This window comes from Echiichthys vipera, assembly GCF_963691815.1.
Source record: "Echiichthys vipera genome assembly, chromosome: 3".
Classification (NCBI taxonomy): Eukaryota; Metazoa; Chordata; class Actinopteri; order Perciformes; family Trachinidae; genus Echiichthys; species Echiichthys vipera.
Genome location: NC_139828.1, coordinates 9619889 through 9642442, shown reverse-complemented (window position 1 = coordinate 9642442; position 22554 = coordinate 9619889). Strand labels below are relative to the sequence as shown.

The 22554-nt window shown below is 42.3% G+C and overlaps 1 protein-coding gene across 1 annotated transcript in view; it reads left to right on the top strand.

Moving 5' to 3' along the window:
• The window catches only part of celf5a (cugbp, Elav-like family member 5a), a gene marked incomplete at both ends in the record, with an annotated part of 191035 nt that overhangs the window by 154801 nt on the left and 13680 nt on the right, over positions 1-22554 (top strand). The window contains 4 exons of the mRNA XM_083911420.1: positions 2124-2252; positions 5240-5319; positions 13046-13192; positions 22227-22392. Coding sequence (XP_083767546.1) covers positions 2124-2252; positions 5240-5319; positions 13046-13192; positions 22227-22392 — 522 coding nt within the window. The remainder of the gene's footprint in view (positions 1-2123; positions 2253-5239; positions 5320-13045; positions 13193-22226; positions 22393-22554) is intronic.

Below are 22554 nucleotides of genomic sequence, written 5' to 3'. Positions count from 1 at the left end.
TTCAAAGCACACTCACTTTGCAGAACATGCACTCCATCTCTCTCTCAACCGCAGATGATGAACTCCTACTACATGTGACTGTTGTAAATTCCAAATTCATATAAAGTAGCATCTTTCTTACATTACTGTCAACTCCTGCGTGTGTGTTCAGATTAGTATCCCTTTCAGATGTAATGCAAAAAAAGCCCGCAGACTGAACATGAATCTAGTGCGTAAAGCTTTTGTGTAGCTCACTGTGAACCAATATTACACAGGGATGTGATATATAGTGGCCAATGATACTGTTATACTTGGAGTCTTATAAATATTATTCCATTCAGCTGGAGGCAGTTAGCAATCTTTCAGCTGAAGGATGAATCCGGTGTCATATTTTAAGACATGCCACATGTGAGCTGTTCATAGTATTATCGTTGGAGTGCAGCTCATATGAAATTGATAGGGTCATGCATTAATTCAAAACTTGTCAGATCCCCATCATTTACTTGAAGAAAGGAGTTACAGCTAATGGGGGGCAGGGGGGACACAAAGAGCGACTGCGGTTGCATGGGTGGTTCTATGTGCTGTGTGTGGCTCTCCAGCTGTATACAGGAGCGTTAATGACATGTGGTCTGGCAGCATTCAGGGAAATCTGTGCAGTTCGGCCCCTCCCCCCATCCTCGACTCATCTCCCCGCATCCAGCCCTCAGAATTTATATTCTCCCTCCAGCAAAAGGAAGGACCATCTTGGCCTTTCATTTTCCAGTTCAGGGCTTTCCTTTTTTTGCAGATAAATGCTCTCCAATCCACCCTGACAGATGTCACATTGCATCACTTCCGTTTTGATACATAGCCTCTGATCCTGCCACTTGCAATAAGGAGCCAGCACCAGGGATGCCCCTCCCTAGACAATGCTCTGACACGGGTGATTATTTTAAAGGTGCATCATTGGCGGCGCTGAGTGCTGAAACCCTAGCTGGGCGCCGTGTCCACATGCACTCGCTGCAGGAATGTGGGTATCAGCTTGTGTCTGGGTCAGGGGACGACAACAACACGACACACTCAGTAGTCGTCACAGGTCACCCTGACACCGTGCAATACCTCTGGCAGCGGTTTATGCCACTCTTCACCTCCTCACAGCAGCAGCCGCTGGTCCTGTCTCTCACTCAGTCTCTCCACTATGACTTCACAGGTCAGAGTTGGAGAAACAATCTGTATAAAGGGAAGGTTTTAGTGCCTCTGCTGCCAGCAGAGACTCGCTACACTGTAGCATTAATCATACAAGGCCAGAGTACATCAGTAAACACAGTGTGTCAGGTCAAGGTAAAGATCAGATCCCACAGCATTTAACAGAACTCAATAGCATACAGGCTATCTATTGAAAAGTCAGCATTATTCATGGCATGTCTCCCAGCTGCCGTTGCTCGCAGGAGAGACACGCCATTGTTCACTGAAGAGCATACTGAAATATTTCTCTAGCTACACAAAAAACACTGGATCAGCAGCAATTAGTAGAGTAAGAGAGAGATAAAGAGAGGAAGGGAGGGAGGCAGTTGAAAAAGAATGAGTTTGAAAAATGTAGAATCAGCGAGAGAGAAAAAGAAAAGCAGAAAAAAAGAGAGCGGAGAGAGAGAGACCCAGAGAGAGAGACCCAGAGAGAGAGTGGCTAAAAGAGAGAGCCCGAGTTTCCAGCCGGTACAGTGTGCTGTGTAGGAGGTTGGAGCTGCCTGGAGCCCCTGGTGCTTTTAAAGGACCAAAGACTTGCTCATTGTCTTTGGTCTGTTTGTGTGTGTGTGTGTGTGTGTGTGTGTGTGTGTGTGTGTGTGTGTGTGTGTGTGTGTGACCTCTTCATTAGTCTTCCCGTTGCTCTTCCCCCCAGCCCCTGACCACTCACTTACCCCCAGCAGCTACAGTATATGTGGTCATATGGGACTAAACCCAGTTATACCGAAGAATAAAATAATCAGTCTTGGAGAGGAGATAATACAATGTGACTCAAGCCCAACAAGCGCTGTAAACATATATCTGTGTTTGCTGCCATGTAAAAACAGAGACCGCTTCTAAATGAAACCCTGTATGTTCTCATATTGTTTAAGTAATTAAGGTCAAAGTTATAATTTAACCTTTCGTCTTGTTGTTTGTTCCAGAAGACAGGAAGTTGTTTGTGGGGATGCTGAATAAACAACAGACCGAGGAGGATGTCTACCGCCTCTTTGAACCCTACGGAGTCATCGAGGAGTGCACGGTCCTAAGAGGTCCTGATGGAAACAGCAAAGGTAGGAGCCACGATACAGTTGTCAGCATTATTTAGGTCACTGACCGAGAAGTGACAATGTGTGTGAGTGTCTACTTCAGCTGGGGTATATAAAATACATGTGACATATGCACCAGATCTAGGTCAAATAGCACGTAATTACAAACATTATTACACCACGCTATTTGATGTGATCTGTTAGTCGGCTGCAGGCAGTGACAAAAAAAGTTAAGCCCGATGTGTCAAACACCGTGTGATTGATGTCTGACTTTCATAATTAGGATTTACGTGATAAGTTAAGTGGACGATTAGTTGGTTTGATATTCTCCTTTTGTTCAGTTTGTAAAGAATTTATTTGTTTTTCACGTGGCAGCAGGTTGTCAACAATCTTGTCATTTTCAAAAAGGGGAGAATATATTTTTCTTATTGTTTAAAGACAGACGCAGAAGTTTGGATATTCTGTGATCAAATACAAAGGCCAGTTACAAAACCAATACTCTCCAGTTATGTGGTAGCCACCAGCAAAACAGGACACACCATGTTATGAGTAATTGTTATCACACCAAATGCAGCAATGATTCAAAAGATGCTAGTCATTTTAAAATGCTGACTCTTCCTCTGCATACATCTCACTTCTGAAAGAAACTCCTCTATTACAAAGCCATGTCTTTTAGTTGTTTTTTGTTACAGTGTTCATCTAAAGCATTTTGCTCCATGCATGTACTGCAGGCCCTCAGTATAACTCGGGTGTTGATAACTTGCAGGCCTTTTTTAAGACAGCCAAAAACTTTTGGAGACATCAATTCTCCCTGACATGCAGCAAAAAGCAAAGGGACTAGTGGTTTTTCATGTCCCTAAAGCCTATTCCCCAGCCAGCGCTTATGGAAATTGTTGTGGAATTATAACTAAAGGGGTTTGAAGGCAGAGCGTTCTGACTCTGCAGTGGTTTGAAGGAAAAAGGAAAGATGGATGTCAAAACGATTCAAGAGTCCCCACTGTGAGGACGGCGGCAGCCAAGGGAAGCTGAAAGGGACGGAAAGTAACTAAAGTTGATTTACCTGTACGTGTACTTTACTTTATGCTACAAACAATTTACTTTAGATACTTTACTGATACATGCCAGTTACTTAAAAAGCAAAGCAAATAAATCCTGATGCATTACCATAGGTTAAGCCACGCAGCAGTATATAAAGTTGACTACATTAAAGTGATGCTTGTGACGTGTGATCCAGTAATATATATCCTGCATATTCTGAAATTGGTAATTCTGCACAAGGAGTACAATTACTTTTGGTATTCAAAGTATATTGTGACGCCAATACATTTGTACTCCTATTCAAGTAATATTATGAGTGCAGGACTTTAACTTGTAACAGAATATGTCGACACTGTTTTATTGCTACTTTACTTTAACTAAACTTCCCACCTGGAAGCTGCGTTCCTCGTTACACCGTACAACATTCACGCTCTAGATCAACTCTCTGTGTTCAAACACTCAAAAACACCAGACTCCAAACATACTAATCATGTACATCTTTGTCTGCTAACAGGTGTCTTTCATATTATTATTTTCTGATTTTAAAATAGGAAACATTTCCACACCTTACTAGCACAAACAGTTCTGTTTTGCACTTGGCCATCACAAAATCATATCAATGGTATTGTTACTGTCAGTTTGATATTGCACAGTCTCAATTACATATTAATACATTGTTTGGTTTAAATTAAGCAGAGGCAATGCATACTGCAGATTGCAAAGCATATTAAGAGTTAAACACATAATTATATTGGCATATAGTTTGTTATACTTTAGCAAAGTCCTTGTACAGGTCATGCAGAGCTCTAGCTCTTTTCTATCCATATCTCAATAGGGGGTAGTGGTTTGACAGCTGAATGGGCATCTTGATTGGCTGGTGTCCACAGGGGTAAGCCCATTAATAAGGGAAGAATGGCAGGGCAGCTGGGTCAAACAGTATAGATGATAAGAAGAATAAAGTATAAAAGATTAAATAAGAACAGAAAAGAAACTTAAAATGCAATGAAATTAGGTGAAATAGGGTATAATTGGTGATGGTGGCTCAGTAGTACTGTAAGTTCCGGTTCCTCACTGCAGCAGAACCAGGTTCAGTTCGCATGTTTCTGTGTTGACAGTTGAGATTGTTGGGTTTCCTCTGGATAAAGTATAATTTTAACATAAGCCAACATTAATATTGTTACTAATGCTATCTCTATTTTGCATGGCTACTTTAGCATGGGTACATAGGGATATAGTCTTAAAATTAATGTTTATGAGTTTGTTTTTATAACCATTAAGATTTCTCCAAGTAAAGCAGTGAGTGCCTGTAATGAGAGTTGTAGTCTTTCTAAAGAAGAGTACAACTTTAAATCAAGCGTTCCACCTCTAAAAGGGGGCCGACCATGTTTACAGTGTAATCATTGAATAAGTAATGTGCAACAGCTCACTTTGGGAACCCACAAAAGCGATGTTCAACTTGCTGTCACTTTATCTACTCCTCACAGTATTCCTCAAGCACATTAGATCCAAGAGTGTTGGTTATGTGGTTCCTGGCCTTTGGACAGATGTTGTCATATTCACAGATATTGATCAGAACATCCTGTAGTGGGAACAATAAACTCCACCGAGTTCTCAAATGGAGTGGTTTCCTATTTTAAAACATTTCAAGTTCAGCCAGTTTAGCTAGTATTTAATATGCACAGACAGGCATGTGGCGCTAAATAGCATGCTTTTCTGCTTCATCAGTGCAATCTTTAGCCTAAAGCTTCTGCCTGCTTGTCTGCCTGCCTAATGCCCGGAGTGGGGCAGCCTGCTGTGCAATGAGAGCCTCTCACCGCACAGTGATTTCTGTGGTGTCAAATACAATTCAACATCCTTTATTAATATACCGTAGGCTTTTAAACTCACTCGATTGAATGCATTTACTGTATACTGTGTGTGTGTGTTTGTGTGTGTGTGTGTGCGTGTGTGTGTGCATCTATTCTCTCTTCCAGGTTGCGCCTTTGTCAAGTTTTCCACACATACTGAGGCTCAGTCTGCAATCAGTGCCCTCCACGGTAGCCAGACCATGCCAGTGAGTATAGCTCTCTTCCTCCTATTGTGAAAAAAGAGAAACGTACACACACCATGCAACATCCTTCGCATTCACAGCACGTACAAACAGACCACCCATCACAATAGCCATGTGCAGTCCAGCTCTTATGATTAAGAGCTGTAAACTCTTAGTTTTTTTCAACTTACCCCCTAACTTCAAAGTTTTAATCAATTTATAGAAAGTGCAACCATCCTCATAAATATCACAGCTTCAAAAACAGATACAGACAGAAATAGCCTTCTGTCTCTTTAATTAACATGGTACTAAAAAAAAAAAAAAAAAAAAATCCAAATCTAATTTCCAGATAAAACTGTTTAGAATGATAATTGAATTTGGGGTGAGTCATCAATCAGTAGTTCTGCTTGCATAATCAGTGAATATAACTCCAGTGTGAGATTACATTTGCTTGTTATGTAAGCACACCGTGTCCTCTGAATTCTCTCTGTATTGGATTTACTATGAGCACACAAGCTGTACTGCTCATTTGTATGTGTCTCATGTTTAGGCATGGTCTCTGCATACCTGATGGTGTCAAAATAAAAGCTACTTTCTCTGCACTCCAAACCTGAATAGAGTTATTGTGCGCGACATCCGGCAAGCGGACAGAGAGTCACGTCCCATATTATACAGTCGCTTGAAGTGTATTCTGCTTTTATACTCAATTTTGTTTCGCGAACTCTTGCCTCAGAAAAGCAGGGACCCTGAACTCTCTCCCACCCCATTGCACAGATGTTGTGTTTCACTGTATGATTTCATTTTTAATGGTTGCCAATGTGTGGCTCAAGAGAGGAATGCAGAGCGAAGGACTAGAAGCCAGCTGTGCCATTTTGGCGCAACCTCCGAGTCAATCTAAGTGCAAATGACTGTAGGTCATGAGGAAAGACTCTGGATGTCCATTCTCCATAGATACCCTCCTTCTCCGTTGCTCCATCCCCCTATCTCTGCTAGCTCTCTGCCCTCACTCGTCTCTCTTTGGCAGCCTCTCGGGATATTAGGCAATAGACTTGTTTACTCCACCTTTCACCACATTGGCTGCTGAATTATTCATCTAACTATAAGCAGGGGGCAGAAGGGAGGGGAGTTAGAGTGAGAGACGGCGAGAGAGAAGCAGAGGGAGAATGAGTGAATGGACAGGATTTATACCTCCTGCTCTAGTAAATTGATTATAGAAATCTGATCAGCATCTCATATCCTGTGGCTGCTGGAGGAGAGGGCACAGTGTGTCTGCCTTGCTGAGATTAGCAGACCACCGGTGGACCATTATGACTCAGTAGGACGGTGCTATTTGGAGCAAAGTGTCCATCAAAGATCCTGGAAGAACCTTGGACCATACATCCTATATTCATTTGAGTCCATCCATGTTGAAGTTGAAGTCATTAAAAAGTGCATTGATGGAAAGAAAAAATAAATAATCTTTCATTTACACTTTTGGATGCATTAAATAAACATTGATAAATAATTAAGACGAAAAAAAGAAGACCATTTCCATCTACAATACAGGATACAAACTGAACTTCTAAAGGGCATCCATTGCCTGGCAACTGTTATAAGCAATCGTCTCTTTCCAACTTCTCTAGGGCTAATAGAAATAATTAAGTGTGCTAATGAACTATGAAAAGCTGCAAGTGTGTTTGTTTGTTTGTGTGCGTGCGTGCGTGCGTGCGTGCGTGCGTGTGCATGCACACATATTTACTGCTAGACCAAGGCCGCAGCTTTTGACCATGAATAAAGCCCAGCCAATAGCATCGCTGGCTGAGGTGTTGAAGTGCACTGAATATTAACACTGCAACTAACTACAGCAATTTGATAGATCTACTGCCAATCCCCCAAAGCTTGAGCACTGGCTTCTTAGAGTTTATGAGTGTGCACACACACGCACACATGAATGCATGTGTGTGCATACATAAACATGTACAAACAGAAGCACTTTGTGGCTAGCTCATTTGCATGAGCACACACATACACACACCCACTCTTTCTATATTGCTCCTCTCACTGTTTCACTGTCAAATGCTCGTACAGCCACAGGCTAGGGTCAGAGGCTTCCTGACTGATCTTATTTTCCAGCTCGGAGGACTTGAGCTGAATACATTTGTGTTATTCATGTAGATGGGGAGTGGGCATTTTGTATGTATTGTATGTGAGTCAGGAAGGAGAGTCTGCATGGAGGGTGTGCATGTGTGTTGAGAGTATGTATGTGTGTCAGTGCATGCAAAATTGACTTTACGTATGCATATATGTGTGGGAGCATATATACTGTATATATCTGTGTACTACTCCAAATGAAAAATTATCTGCCGATAGCTAACTACGACATAATGTCACTGTATGAAGGATGATAGCAAGATAGCTTAAGTGTATGAATTATAGGAGTGCATCGGCAGGTCACATATAAGACCTTGGTTGAATCTCCATCACACCCTAACCCATCATATTTCAAGCATGCATCTGTCCACCTCCCATACACACCACCACCATCCCTCAGCCCCCGTTCAGCTTCCACACACTGCCACTGTTCAGGATATGAGTGGCTCAATTAAACATTTAAACGCTAGAGCTGTAAAGCAAATTGCCGGGATTCAGCGGGGCCGTGTAGGAAGCAAGTCCCGGGACAGAATTACACCGAGACGAGGGGGTATGCGGGTCAGGGCCGTAGAGTCATGCTGATTTTTTCACTCCGTATCCGCGTCAGCTCAGCCTGGGTTTCAGCAGACACAGAGACTGACACAGAAACACCGGAGCAGGATGATAGAAGGATAAGAGCAGAACAAAGGGAAGCAAATGAGGTAAAGTTTGCATAGAAGACAGAGCTGGATGATTGAGAGTGAAGAGAAGAGCAAAGAGTGATTTCTTCTATTACTTCAGACAGAGAGTACACACACGTGCCATGAGTGCCAGGATTTTTTACTCAACAAGACACATTGTTTTAATGTACATATCAATATGTCACCGCCTTATATAATCCTAAAATGAAAGGTGGAAAGACAAAAACAGCAGCAGATACTACAGTATGTACGTAAATGCTGGTTTAAGTCAGAAAACAGTAATGATCTCATTGTGTATTCAATGAGATGCAGAGCTTTAATGTCAGTGTTTCACAAGGATGATAGATCTTTGTGCTGCTACTCATTAAACAATGTTCTGCCTTTATATTTTAAGTTAATGTTTATTGTTTAAGATCTGTCATCTCCCCCACAAGTATTTCTACCCAGGCAATTTACATTCTAATAACCTAATAGATTACAGTCATCCATTATTTTACTAGCCAAGCTCAAAGAGGAAGTGTATTTATGATTCCATGGGTGGTAATGCCTTATTATCAGTACAATAAGCATGGAATAGTATCTTGCAAAGGACATAAATTGCAAGCTGTGTTTTAGCACCTAACTGGATATGCAGCTGCATAATGCATAATATACATACACGCACATGTCAAGTGGTTTCTAGATGAGAATCTGATACTGTGCACTCATGTGCTTGAGAGAACTCTCTGGTCAAATTAATTTTAAATTTAATAATATTTAGTACGTTTTTTAATTTAAAGTAAGCAATGTAGATAAATGGCACCATATGTTGTGGAGGAATGGGCTGCTTTAGTGGCAAAACACTCAAAAAGACAAAAGAGGCGGTTGTTATTTTGCAGGCGGTGATGAAAAAGTGTCTGTTGTCAGGATGTTGAAATCATATTTATCAGAAGGACAGGATGTACTTCTTGACTTGTTTTTTGTGCTTGCACTTGAACGGACTAAATGATAAACATACACACGGACTGTAAACCTAAAATGATCTCGACATTACCCGGTGGAGCTGTATGTGAGAACGCAAATGTCTGAATCAGACATTTAACAGATTTTATCCTTATGCTCCCTAGTACAAAGTCTGTGTTATGTCTGATTGAGCCCATGTGCAAATACAGCAGGTAACTGTGCAGGAAATTCCCAGATGGTTTGATGGCGTGATGATGACATTTCTATCATGTGGCTTTTGCAAAACTGGAATTTTTTTACCTATACTGCAGGCAGCCACCGGGGGCGGTCGAGATGTTTTGACACCCCTTTAAGGGAACTGTCATTCCCTCGTCTCAAAGTCGATGGGTTTAGAGCGATTAAGAGATTTAAACATTTTGTGCTCCAGTAGGCACCAGTAAATACCCCACTCGTGAATCGTGCATCTCTTAAAAAAAGTGGTTGCTATCAAGTGGCTAAATGAGACAACAAACAACATCACACTGTAAGAGTAAAATCAGTTTGAAGCTAGTGGTGTAGTTCGGTTATAGCCGAACTACACCACTAATGTTAGCTTTTTACCTCTGGCAATTGCCTTTACGCTTCAAAACTCATAGGAGTGGTGTTCATTTGTCAAAATGATCTTGCTGAACAAAATGTGTCAGTACCACAAACATTTGTTCACCATAGAGCTTATTTTCTGCTTATTTTCTAAAACCCAATGGAAAAGTCCCATTCTGCTTTTTGTAGAGGGAACCAGGGTGATGCTAACTTCTGGGTCGCCCTCCAAAAATATGCCATCCTTTCAGCGCTCTATATAGCTATATATCAATACAGGATACAGGATCAGTCCTCTTTCTAGCTTTATCCTGCACTAATGCAAGCTGGAATATGTTTAAAGTAAAGAAGTAGGTGATGTATAGCTGGGTGTGCAGCTTAAAGTTTAGCTTAGACAGACACCAAGCCTTGGCATTGAGAAGGAACTGTAAAGAGGCAGACTTTCCTTTTGGTTCTGAATCTCTGTAGTGCCTTTTTTATCCTCCCTGTTGAACTCCCTTTCCTTCAGTGACTCTCTAGGCAGCTGGGAGCCGCCTGGCAAGGGGATTCTGCTCACACTTGGCGGCTTAAAAATTTAATGAGACTTTTACTTCACACTTCATCCTGCTCTCTTTATAGCAATGGAGATACTACTTGCTGATATCCTGACAGGCCTAACTGGGAAAACCTGAGAGATAAACAAATGTGGAATTGGATGCTTAGCCGATGAGCCGTGCGATTCAGGTGTCCTAAAGAGAACCAGTGGGAGGGCGAAGTCACTGTATAGACCTTCATGGAAAAAAAGCTTTGCGGAGTACATACAGGTACAAGTATGAAAGAGAATGGCGCAAGGCTCATTTAAAACTAGACATGTCATTTCACAATAAACCAATCAGTCAAAGAGGCTGACTCCAGTCTTCTAATGTAATATCCTCAGATTATAAAACTCAGCCTTCCCCAAAAATTGTAGAAGAAGAGCTGGAGCAAATTATTCATACTAGCACATCTCTTCTGTATTCTGGCCCTACACTGCCCTATCCTGGACTCTCTCAAAGTTAAACCTCATAATAAAATTAATGATGCTGGTAGTAAAAAGCTGGACAGACACAACAGACAAACCCTAAACCTGTAACAGTGCCAAAATTAACTTTGATGTGACTGAGCATAGTCTTTATATATGAGATGTTGCTTACGATGGGCAACCACCGTACTATTCTTGCGGTGTGTTGGCTATCAGCATGAAGAGTTGGCAGCAGAGCCGTTGTTGGCTGTAGTTTTGCAGTGTGTACAATTGCCACTTTTTGGACAATACACAGGTAAGGCTATGCATCAGTCAGCCTTCTCCGCCACTATTTCTATGGATATATGGAAATACTAGTTGCTGATTGGATAAATCATCTGTCTATCACCACCTATGTTTGTGATAGACAGGCCAAATCAACCAATCAGCTCAACGCAGCGTATGACGTACTAACAGTGTTTAGGCAAAGTAAACAACATGTTGGTCAGGGATATTTGCCGTTTGTGTAACATGAATTAATAGAAAAGGCACAATTTCGGGTACTTGGTCCATATTCCAACAGAAGGATCCAAGAGAAAAAAGTGTTAGCGAGCGGCTTGCTTGATAGCTTTACTCATCTCATCGCGGAAGCCGCCGTTGCTCACACTGAACAGTCGCTTCTCAATGCGTCACACTTCGAGCTGCCTCAAGACCACTGCTGATTTGATTCTTTTGGGCGAATACAATGGAGCTAATGGGACCATCCTGATATTGCGAGGCTATTGGTGTGCCCCTGCCTTAAAAGCTTAAGAAAAAAAAATAGATTATATTGTTCTGTCTCTTGTTTCTATCCTGTTTATTATAGAATCATGCACAAAACTCAATGAGCAGGGAAAGTGTTACAAACAGTGTGACAGGATGGCACTCAGGGCAAGATGCAAAACAATTAGTCACTGAACTGTGTACACATGTCAATCGGTTTGACAATCTGACAATTAGTCTGTCCGACAGTTAGCCGACCAACTGGCCTCTAACCTACAGGGTTAGGGCAGAAGGAATATTGGGAAAAGTAGGAACAAAAGGGAAAGGGAGAGGATAAAATCTATATGCTGCAGTCAAGATGTCCAGAGCTTGTCTTTGAGCGTCTCTGTGGGTGTCTTTATTAGCAGAACTCCTGAATATATAAACAAAGAAAAATGGATGCCATTTATAGCTGCTTGCCTATAATCAAGTCCTGCTCAGGCTTCACCGAGATCCAACCAAACCATGAAACACCCCTTCAGCCCTTTAAAGCCCCAACCCCCAACCTTCAATCCAGGCACTTCACCAGTCACCACTGTTATTGACAATCTTGCACCAATTTCAGTGGGGCTCTTATCGTGACTGACACACAACCTTTCTACACTGTCAGATCAGAGTAATATTTCGGCCTTTTATGTGGATCGATTGGCCAGTTTGGGGGCGCAGAGGGGAGGAGAGGCGGAGCACACAAAAGGTCAACTGTAGTGCTAAATCATTTGAAGATTCTTAATGAAGGGTGTGTGACAGACACACCTGCTGTTTCATTATTGGGCTGCAGAAAGAGGTAATAGTGTTGATAAGCGGATGGATAGCCAAAGCAACAGAAAGGAAGAGGGAGGATAAATGAAGGGCAGAATGAGAGAAATTGCCCTAAAAAAACAACATTTTCTTTGAAGAACACTTCCAGCAAGGTCAATAGGAACCACTGCCAATTGTAGCTCTTATTTCAAATCATCGCACATTGCATATCTGTCAACCTTATGTGTGGGGAGGAGCACCAAGGTTACATATATGTACTGTACCAGAGGGGGATAGCTGGAAGAAAATATGAAGTATTTATGTCATGCACAGCGAGGCTGCTCTGCCCCGAGTGACTTTGTACATGTTAAACACTGATTGAAAGAATGGAAGGTTTCTGTCCGCACATATAGAGCTGTTCACTCAATAAGTAGAATATTTTTATTCATCACATATCTCTGTTTGGTTCATGTTTATGTATGCCAACCACAAAATAGGGAGGCACAATTCTCTGCAATAATACAAATGCGCGATGATGTTGCATCTAGAATGCCAAAAAAAACTTTGACGTGCAAATAGAGGAGCTAACTAGATATTGATGTTAACACTGGCTGTTGTTGCTAATGAACACGGCATACTAAGAAATCCGAAATAATAACCAATAGCGTCCTTCATGCTCTTGTATTAGACTTTTTAAGCCTTTTGTAAGTGGCTGTCTCTAAATACAATCGCATATGCAAATGATTCCTGAAGTGGCTCAAAGCCTTTCGAGGATAGAGGATCAGATGCAGTAAGACTGTGATCCCACTGTTGACTGACTGAGCATGTGTTAGCATTAAAGATGCCCGCAGGAAATCAGGGTTAAATCTCTGCGCTGTTTTTTTTGTTCTCTCTGACCCCTCAGGGTGCTTCCTCCAGCTTGGTGGTCAAGTTTGCCGACACGGACAAGGAGCGCACCATCAGACGTATGCAGCAGATGGTTGGGCAGTTTGGCATCTTCAACCCAGCCATCGCCCTTCCCTTCAGCACCTACAGCTCTTACGCACATGCGGTGAGTTGTAAAAGACATCATTAGCACACACAGAACAACTCAAGTGGAAACCAAAGAGACAAATGTAAGAATAGCACTGCAATACAGTTGATCCAGAATCAATTATAGGGGTTTCTTATGTTTATCTGAAACTGTCCAGATGTATGAATACTGCTGCTAACTCACCTTGTTCTATAAAGTCCTTGAGGCTGCTATAATCATGATCAAATAATACTTTTTTGTATTGAACAATGGATTGAACGACTATGCTTTTGTTCACTCTCACTGCTCTCGTAGCGGCATTTTTAGCCTCAAAAAGCAGCGGTTTGGGGCTCAAAAAACATATTGTACGCTACCTGTCCAGCACCAAACAGCAGATGGACAGAAAGTTAGTGACTAGCTGGGGAACATATTGGAGCATTTAACAGTTAAAGAGACATATATTTCCCTCAGGAGTTGAAGGAGAGGAAAACAAGATTGATTATCATCAGTGGCCTGAAATACTAAGTTGCTTCATATAAAACTGGTTAGCATACAGAGCTAATGTTTGCTGACAAGTGTATGTTGTTAATAGCTTGTTTTTGTTGCCTCCATGTGGCCAAATAATCTGTTATTGCAGATTTAAATGCATGAATTAAATTGTTTTAATTCCACCAACTTTACTGACAGAAAGGATCTGGGAAGCTACATTTTAATGTAGCCAGAAAACCCCTTGTATGGATGCAACTGTGGACAGTGATATGAATGGACTAAATGCAACACAATGGAAGCACTAACCTCCAGCGAGATAGTCTCTTTTTTTCTACAAACTTTGCCTCCAAAATGTGTAAAATCCAAGCAACTTTTAAAGATAATGTAAAAATATGACATACGGTGGCTTATAACAAGTATTTTGCTGTGACTGCAGCAACTGACTCTGTCCCCATGTTTGCTGAGGACTGGTCCGATCGTTTGTATTTGACCTGTCATCCCCTTTGGCTAGTTCAGCGTATTGCAGAGGTGGGTCCACTAATGTGTTAGAACCAGGGCTTGACACTATCTCCTGGGCACTGCCGAGGTCCTGTTGAGCAAGCCAACGCACTCCCAACTGCTCTGGGTGCCGATCCATCGGCAGGCCCCTCGCTCTCACATCTCCATTAATTGCATGTACAGTATATAGGTCCTGTTTGTGCATGTGTGTATTTTGGGCCTGTATGTGTGTGAAAAAATCTTATTTCCCCTTGCGGGATTAATAAAGTTATTCTTCTTCTTCTTCTTCTTCTTCTTCTTCTTCTTCTTCTTCTTCTTCTTCTTCTTCTTCTTCTTCTTCGAAAGAGATAACTACTGAAAAAAAACCTGGCAAGATGAATACTGTCTATTTAAATACAGCATTTATCAACAACATAATTATCTATAACAACAATAAACACTAACGTTTAATGCAATTCAAATACATCCAACTCATAAAACATAGAACATTTAAATATTTTTAATTGACAGCCTTGGTAATTACTCTATATAAAGGATATCTAAGCAGCAATCACTTACAGGTGCATCTCAAAACATAATATGATCATGACACTTTTTTCCCCCTATACATAAGATGGGTTACTGAAACGTGTTCTTTTACAGTTTCAAATTTAAAGTTTGTATTACAAATCAGAAACGAAACCTTTTGCTTTTTCCCCGCCGTAAAAAAATACAATCTGCGCAGTACTTTGTTTCCCTAACGGCATCATACGTTAGCCACTCTCTACCTGTCATCCACTTGTCGTTGAAAATCACGTCTGGATCTACCTCTCTAGTTGTAGCTGTGTTTCTCAACTTAACTGTTTTTGTTGTCCATCCAACACGGAAGTGCTGTTCGTCACCAGTGCTCATGGTAGTTCTAGTGTCATTGTATCACTTTGCCAACAGTTTCTGAATTCAGATAACCTTTGAGACTACAATTAAATTCAACTAGCCAAAGTGACTAGTAGGAGCAACTCTGTTACCCACCATGGCTGAAATTCACCTGCATTTGGCGGGTTAGCGGTGTTAATGTCAAGCCCTGGTTAGACCACATGGGACCTTTAGCTTGGTCCAAATAAACATCAGCCACTTTAACACAGGATATCTGCCAGTCTGTAGTTTATCGCCTTATAACTTCATTACTTTTTTAAGTCATTTCTCAAGACTTGATTTGCACATTTTGATCCCTACTTGGTAGACGTAAGTGAAAATTAGCTTGCCAGACCATCATCACTTCCATCAGCACCACTTCTTTGTCCTTTCCTCTTAAGCAGTAATGCTATGCCATTACATTCAGGCTTTCACTATACGCAGCACGTAGGCACACACACACATTTAGTTAGCCTGTACCCCCAACCCCTTCATCAGCTTCCCTCTGTCCTCCTACCCCCACCCACCGTACCCCCCCCCCTTAGGGCATGGCACCATACACACACAGCAGACTCCCGGCTCTTTGATGAGTTCAGACAGCCTATGCAGCCCCTCTCACCACGCGCCCCCTTTTACCTTCTATCACACTGCTTCTCTACCCTTCCCCTCTCCATTCCCCTGTCCCTCCCTCTGGGCCCATGAGATGCTTCAGGGGCCACAGTTGACTCAGAATATTCCATGGGTAACTTATCTGCACACAAACTTTCTTTTTTCCTGCTGGGGCAGAGCACTCACTCGTACGCCTCACATGCATGTGTATGAACACACAAATGAAGTTAAGAAAAAGTTTCCATCCAGTGCAGAGATAACAACCTTGGCCTCCATCACAGAGAGTGTTTATTTACAGAAGAGGAACACACATTCATTTTTACTGTTATATGTATTTTTGCTGTTTCTAAATGACGGGATTAATTGTTGATGTTAGCCAGTTCCTGGGGGGCTTATCCATTTCCCTCATTTTCACATCACAGCCATGGGACCCAGTGTGAAATGTGCAAATTGACCATCCTAGAGTAATTGCAAGGCCATCTCTTGTGTTCTCCCTAGTAAAACTCCCACCTTCATTACCATTCATGAAATGCAGCCCTTTCCCAGGAAATGTGGAGAAATGCAAATGGTTAAGGGGTGGTGGAGGCAGTGGCGGTCTGCAGGGAGACCATTGTGCCCTGCTCAGGTTGGCCATGACTCTTATTTACTGTGGCAGAGACCCGTGTCGACTCATACAGACGCACACAAGAGTGTACACACTCACACGCACTGCGCAGCAAATGTTCTTTCTTTCGTTCTCCTCTCTCCCTCTCTCTCATACACATATATGATATGACAAAGAGCAGGATGATGCTAGGAAATTGAGTTTTGAGTGAAAGTAACAAGGGCACGGGGGATACTTCAGCATTAGAGAAAATCAATTACCATTAAATCTAAAGGAGAAATTGCATGTATGTGGGTTCTTGACACAAAGATTATACAGCATGAATGATGTTAGTGAAGGTGAGATTCTCCTTGTATTAGTATTATGAATCACAGCGACTGTGGGTGCCATGTACCTGCATATAATGAATTTAGCAAAATAAAGCAAGCGGGCGAAGAAACTCTGAAGCAAGGCAACCTTGGAGATAAAATCACCCAAACTTTTGATAAAGTAATGAGTGCACAAGAGATGGTAATGGATTATCAGCAAGGCTATTATTTTCATATCTTACTAAAGACTTATTTAATGAATCTAAATACCGGTTGAGACTGCTAGGTACGCAATAATGTGGAATAAAAGGAATTTATTAGTTATCTTAAGTGTTGGTGTCCTGCCTTTGCAGTGGTTATGATTACATTACAGTCATTGGTGCTGGCTGCATGTACTGTATATGGTGTGCAGCCTTGGTTCTCCTGTAGTCACCGGGAATGTGCTGAAGTGATATGTTGAATGTTTCTTTACTGCAAGATAAACTACACATATTCCCCCAAGACGAAAAAACCTGCAGTGACACAAAAAGGACTTTATCTCCAAAGACACACTACATGTTCGCCCACTCTCCATATACACTGGCCAAGAGAAGAGGAGGTGGCACAGTATAGAATACAGACGTGGGGAGACATGGTATATATAGCTATAACCAGGGTGTACAGTAAATGGTAAATTCAAAGAGCTACCTCTCCACTACAGCAGTGGATAGGATTATAGAGTTGAGCTGACAGCCAGTAAATTGGATTTTAGTCAAACCAGGAGAAGGAGGGGGCACTGAACACAAATTGGAGGGGTACAACACTGACAACATATGCCAAAAATGAGAAATATGCCATTTTCACGATAGACACAGACACTGGTGTGTTCTGACAGGAGACATCCTATTTGCAAAAAGGTGATTTCATAAAACACAAGCAGAAGGAGAGCGAGAGGGTGAGATTCCTTGTTTCATTCCGGTGTTAGTGGTGAGTGATAATAGTTCTCCCATGAATCGCTGAATGCAGGTAATAAAACCCACGTTTATTGCCTTTTGTATTTCCCCTTCCAGACACAAACATCATATTTGTACACGATTAGATTTGATTCAAGTCACTTTTCTTCCTTCATCTTCTAAAGCAGTGTCTCTCTGGGAAGACAGCCATTTTAGCTTCCCTTGGCCTCTTTAGGTGGAGGACTTCATGCTGTGTCAGGGGACAAGGGGAGAAGTTTTAGATTTAAACGCACCTGCAGCACAGTGCCCCCTCTTGTTTCCCTAAAAGATGCAATGGACTGAGTGTGAGATAGATAAACGAGAGGAGAGAAAATGGTTTAACTTGGAGCTAATAGTGACAATGTGTGGGTGGATGAGAGGGAGGATGATGACTGTAAACTCACATTAGGAAACATCTCCCCCTGTTGGAGGGACTCAAATTGAAACAGCAACACGGCACACATGAGAAATGATGGTAACAGATTACTGCATCATTTAGCTGTGCTGCAAAGTGCCTGCACACACGAGCATGTGTGTGACCTGGTTTAGCTGTGTTATACTTGTGAGGACTAGCTACACACACCCACAACAAAGTGCACCAGATGAAAAAACCTATTCAAATCTTTCTGTGGAAACAAAGCCTGCCAGCGTGAAAGTAACAAATGAGGCCCTTGAGCTTCAGTCTTCTGTCTGCAGTCTTTTAGTTCACTCATTGACCTAGTGTCTCCCTCTCTCTCTCATTTTTTTCCACCTTGTTCACCCTCTCTCTTTCCCTCTTTGCTTCTCTTTGTCTCTCTCTCCCTCTCCCCATTCCGTCCCTGGCTGGTTGGGCTATAAGGGGTCACATGTGACAGTGCTGAGAGTCAGCGAGTCACAGAGCAGCGCTACAGAGATAATTGCCATGTGATAAAGAGGTGATTGCCTGCTGGCACCAGGGGAGAGTAATGCCATCAGGTTGCAATAAAAAAGCAGATGTCTGACACTAAATGAATGCTGCTGGAGCCCTGGCAACTTTCTTTGCTCCCTTTCATCTCACGCGCTTCTCTTTTGTCCCCCTTGTTTCTGTCTGCCTTTTCTTCCCTCTTTCTTTCTTTTCAAGAGGAAGCAGAAAAGGTTGTGTGTGTGTGTGTGTGTGCGTGTGATGATGAAGACTCAGTTCTGCTCATTCTCCACCAGAGACATTTGCTATCTACTGGGTTATGCATAAATAAAGAAACGGGAATGGCTTTGAAATTTTTTAAAAGAAGAAAAAAAAGCATATACATATGAAAAGTAAAATGGAACGTCTTTGAATATCTCTGTCAACATGACTGCTCTGCTTTATGCTCTTTTTTTTATCAGAGCCCGTTTGTATTAACGCTGCATTCCAGTGTAATTATATGCTTGGGTTTTCCAATTTGCTGCATTTGAATTTGGAACGAAGCATCATGAATGAATGCCAGAGTTGTTATCCATGTCAATCTGACGGATGGCATTATCTAAAACATGAAGTGGGAGAGACGCTTGTATTAACTCCCAGTCTATTATTAGTCCATCCAGGCTTGTATAAGGGTGCAATGCCCACAACGAAAAGCAGGGATGTGCATTTCAAGCAAAATTTGAGGATTACTGGACCAATAGTTGACGAATGAAGTTGAAGCACCATGTCAGGTATGCCGAGCCTGAACATCATTTGTAAATATTTGCCTGAACCCGGCTCATCAGGTGCAGCCGTTACTAAACATTGGGGACTAAACAGAATAGTCACATCATGGTATATAACAACACAAGCAACAGAGTGCTAACATTAGTCAGCACTGAGGAGCTGGGATGGGGCCCTCAGCCTTGTTTCACTCCAACTCGCTAGAAACGACGGATTCTAGCTTCAATACGTAAATCACATGGTTACAGTACACCCGCGCTGCACCTCACTTTTGTTTGTTTTTTAAAAGAGAACTTTTTGACGGCTGTAATCACGTTATTCTTTGCATGTGTCTCCAAGTACAGTAGCGTCGAGCCCATCTCACAATTATACTGCCTTTTGTGGGAAAGAGCTGTACTGAACATGCCACTCGTGATTTACTGGCGCAGGTAAAAACAAGGCAAGTTAAGATGACAAAGCTGAAACTGAAACTGATATTTTTATCATGTACTGACTATTTAAAAATCATTGCCCATCCACAATGAATAGGCTGCAAGCTTATTAGGATCAGCCCTAAGTCCCCAGTCCTCAACAAAAAAAAAAAAAGAGTATTGTGTTAGTGTATTCATTCTGTCATACCAGCCCAGTCAGACCGTTCATCCTGTCCAACCCTATTCACATCCTAATGGGGGAGCAGTCACAGCATTGCCAAAGCAAGGGAGCCCCAGATCCTCTAGACCTCTATGGCTGTTACTGTGTCAATGTTTTTGTTTAGTTTCTTGTTCCTTTGCTGTCTTTTGTAGCTGTGCCCCCTTAAAGGCTCAATTCATCTTATTTGGAAAGGACCGGATGATTCCCATTTGTCACATTGAAATTATGCAAATGACAAAGGCGTTAATAGATAGCAATGGCAAGGCATGTGGCTAATGGATGAGATGCCGGCGCCGGGCATTCTACAGCGGGACAGCCACTTTCAGGTTACCTGACAGGGGCACTGAGGGAAAATAATTGGCTTTTCCGTTGCAGGGTCCCCATGCAAATACAAGCAGAGTGGCATTGTACACCTCCAGTGTCTCACAATATCGTCATTAGCATTAGTGTCGCTGGCAGAGGAGTTTGATTTCTGCTTATACGAGACGTTCTCAGGCCTCGACCATCAGCAGCTCCCTGACACGTAGAAGCTATGTAGTATTATACAGATGCAGAGACAGGGGTGAGAGGTTTGTCCAACTGTGTTTGTATTCCTATACCACAAAGGTCTGCATAGCTACATAGGCAGCAAAAGACGGTTGATTCCCTAGATAAATCCACTGGATCACAAGCTGCAAAAGCCATTGTACATTGATGGATTTTTTGTCTGAATTAGGCATTCGGCAGAGAGAATTTGTGTGTGAGTGCAGAAAATCAAATAGTTTATATCGTTCTCATGCATGGTGCGTGCGTGTGTGCGTGCGTGCGTGCGTGCGTGCGTGCGTGTGTGCGTGCGTGCATGCGTGCGTGTGTGGGCAGGGCAGCAGTGCATGTGAGCATGAATAAACACTCTGTGGGCTGCATTTGATGGAAAATAGTTTCAGTTCCCACTTCATGCTAAGTAGAAATGCAGAGTGAATGAAAGGCTATTGATTTTATCTCTGTGTTGGATTGTCCAATGGGTGAAAATCGACTGCCATTTCATTTTTTTTCTGACACACTGTATTACTAACACAGGTTGGATTCTGAGTTGCCTGCTACCCCTGCTTTAAAAATATTGTTTTGATGACTCAGGGTCTGGATTCAGTAACACCTCAAAACAGACGTACCAAAGTACACAATGTTGTATGTCTCTAAAACAACTCTTCAGTGGTCAGTTAAGGGTCGGGGGGCTGTTTTTTTTTTTTAAGGTTTATATAAATATAAGGCTTCCCATATCCAAATCTCAACATTCACAGTTTGGTCAAAGTGCGTATGTTTGAGCGTCAAAATGCTGTTTTTCAAGGCCCTTCTAGAAACATTTTTCCATGTGACCTGATGTAGGTTTCTGTAAGATGACGTTGCTACGTACAGTATATCCTTATATTATGGTCACCACACTCCCAGTTTGAAGAAGCAGACAGGAGGGTAATTTTGGCTTGCAGAACACCGGTGATGCCGGTCTAACGTTAACGCTGCCTGACATAGCATCCAAAGCAGTAATGTTACATTGCTTAGCTTCTGTGCCATTATTTCCAAACTTAGTACAGCTAGTGCTAGTGTTCACACTATGCATAACCTCATTGATTAGCTAACTGTGGTAACCTACGTCACTGTTTTTGGCTAAGGCTAAGGGTGTTCCCGTTTAAAAAACCCAGAGAAGAATGCAGATAGAGTCGGCCTTTAATGAAGTTCCAACCCCAAATGCATTCTGTTTGCAAAGTGCCTTCTAATTTTGTCACAACTAGCCCAGAGACAGGCCTGGTGGTTTCCGACTGAATTATAAAACAAAGCTAATTTTAAACTCTGGATGAATGTCAGGCTAGAAGCAGCAATCATTACAAATACATCAGAAACATTAGAGATGAGACCAGGGAACAACAGGCATTTCTGCACAGCCAAACAGAGTGCTGTGAAGTTTTGGAATTGTAGGGAAAGAGCATTGCAACACTTTTGCAAACTTTGCCTGTTCCCTCAGCACAGAGATAATGTCCACATGTCAATGCCTTGATTTGTATGAGCCCAATAGACAGCTATTAAATCGTTTCTGCAGCTGGTGACAGGCTTCCTGCTGGGAGGATAGACAGATTCACTAAACATAGGTTGACAGGCTTCTTTTTTTTCTTCCCTTTCTTTTATTCCGCTCTACTTTCTCTGCACTTCCCATGCACTATCCATCCATCAACCTCAACATACATCCCTCCCTCTGCTCTACCCTTGCTATGTTTCTCTCTCCTCTCTTGCGTCCCTTTTCCTCTCTTTGTCTGACTCCTTCCCAACTCACTATATTTTTCTTTACCATCTGTCCTCCCCTCACCTCTGTCACACCCCATTCTCCCTCCTGCTCTCTCACACACACACCCCATCCAACCCTCTTTTCCTCCACCCATCTCTCCGTGTCCCTCTTCTTTAGCTCATGCAGCAGCAGGCAGCCATCATGGCAGCAAGCCACGGAGGATACCTCACGCCTAGCGTGGCTTTCCCTGCCACACAGATCCACCAGATGGGGGCGCTCAACATCAACAGCCTCCCACCCACCCCCATGACCCCGGTGTCGGGTGAGTTTCATCATGCCCTGGGTGAGCACTTGGTTTCATTCCCTTTCCTCTTGAGTGTACGTGTGTGTGCGCTTGTGCGTGTGTTTGTGTGTGTGTGTGTGTGTGTGTGTGTGTGTATGTGTGTGTGTATGTGTGTGTGGGTGGAGAGTGGGTCAATGATGCTAGGAGCAGGATCTCTTGTAA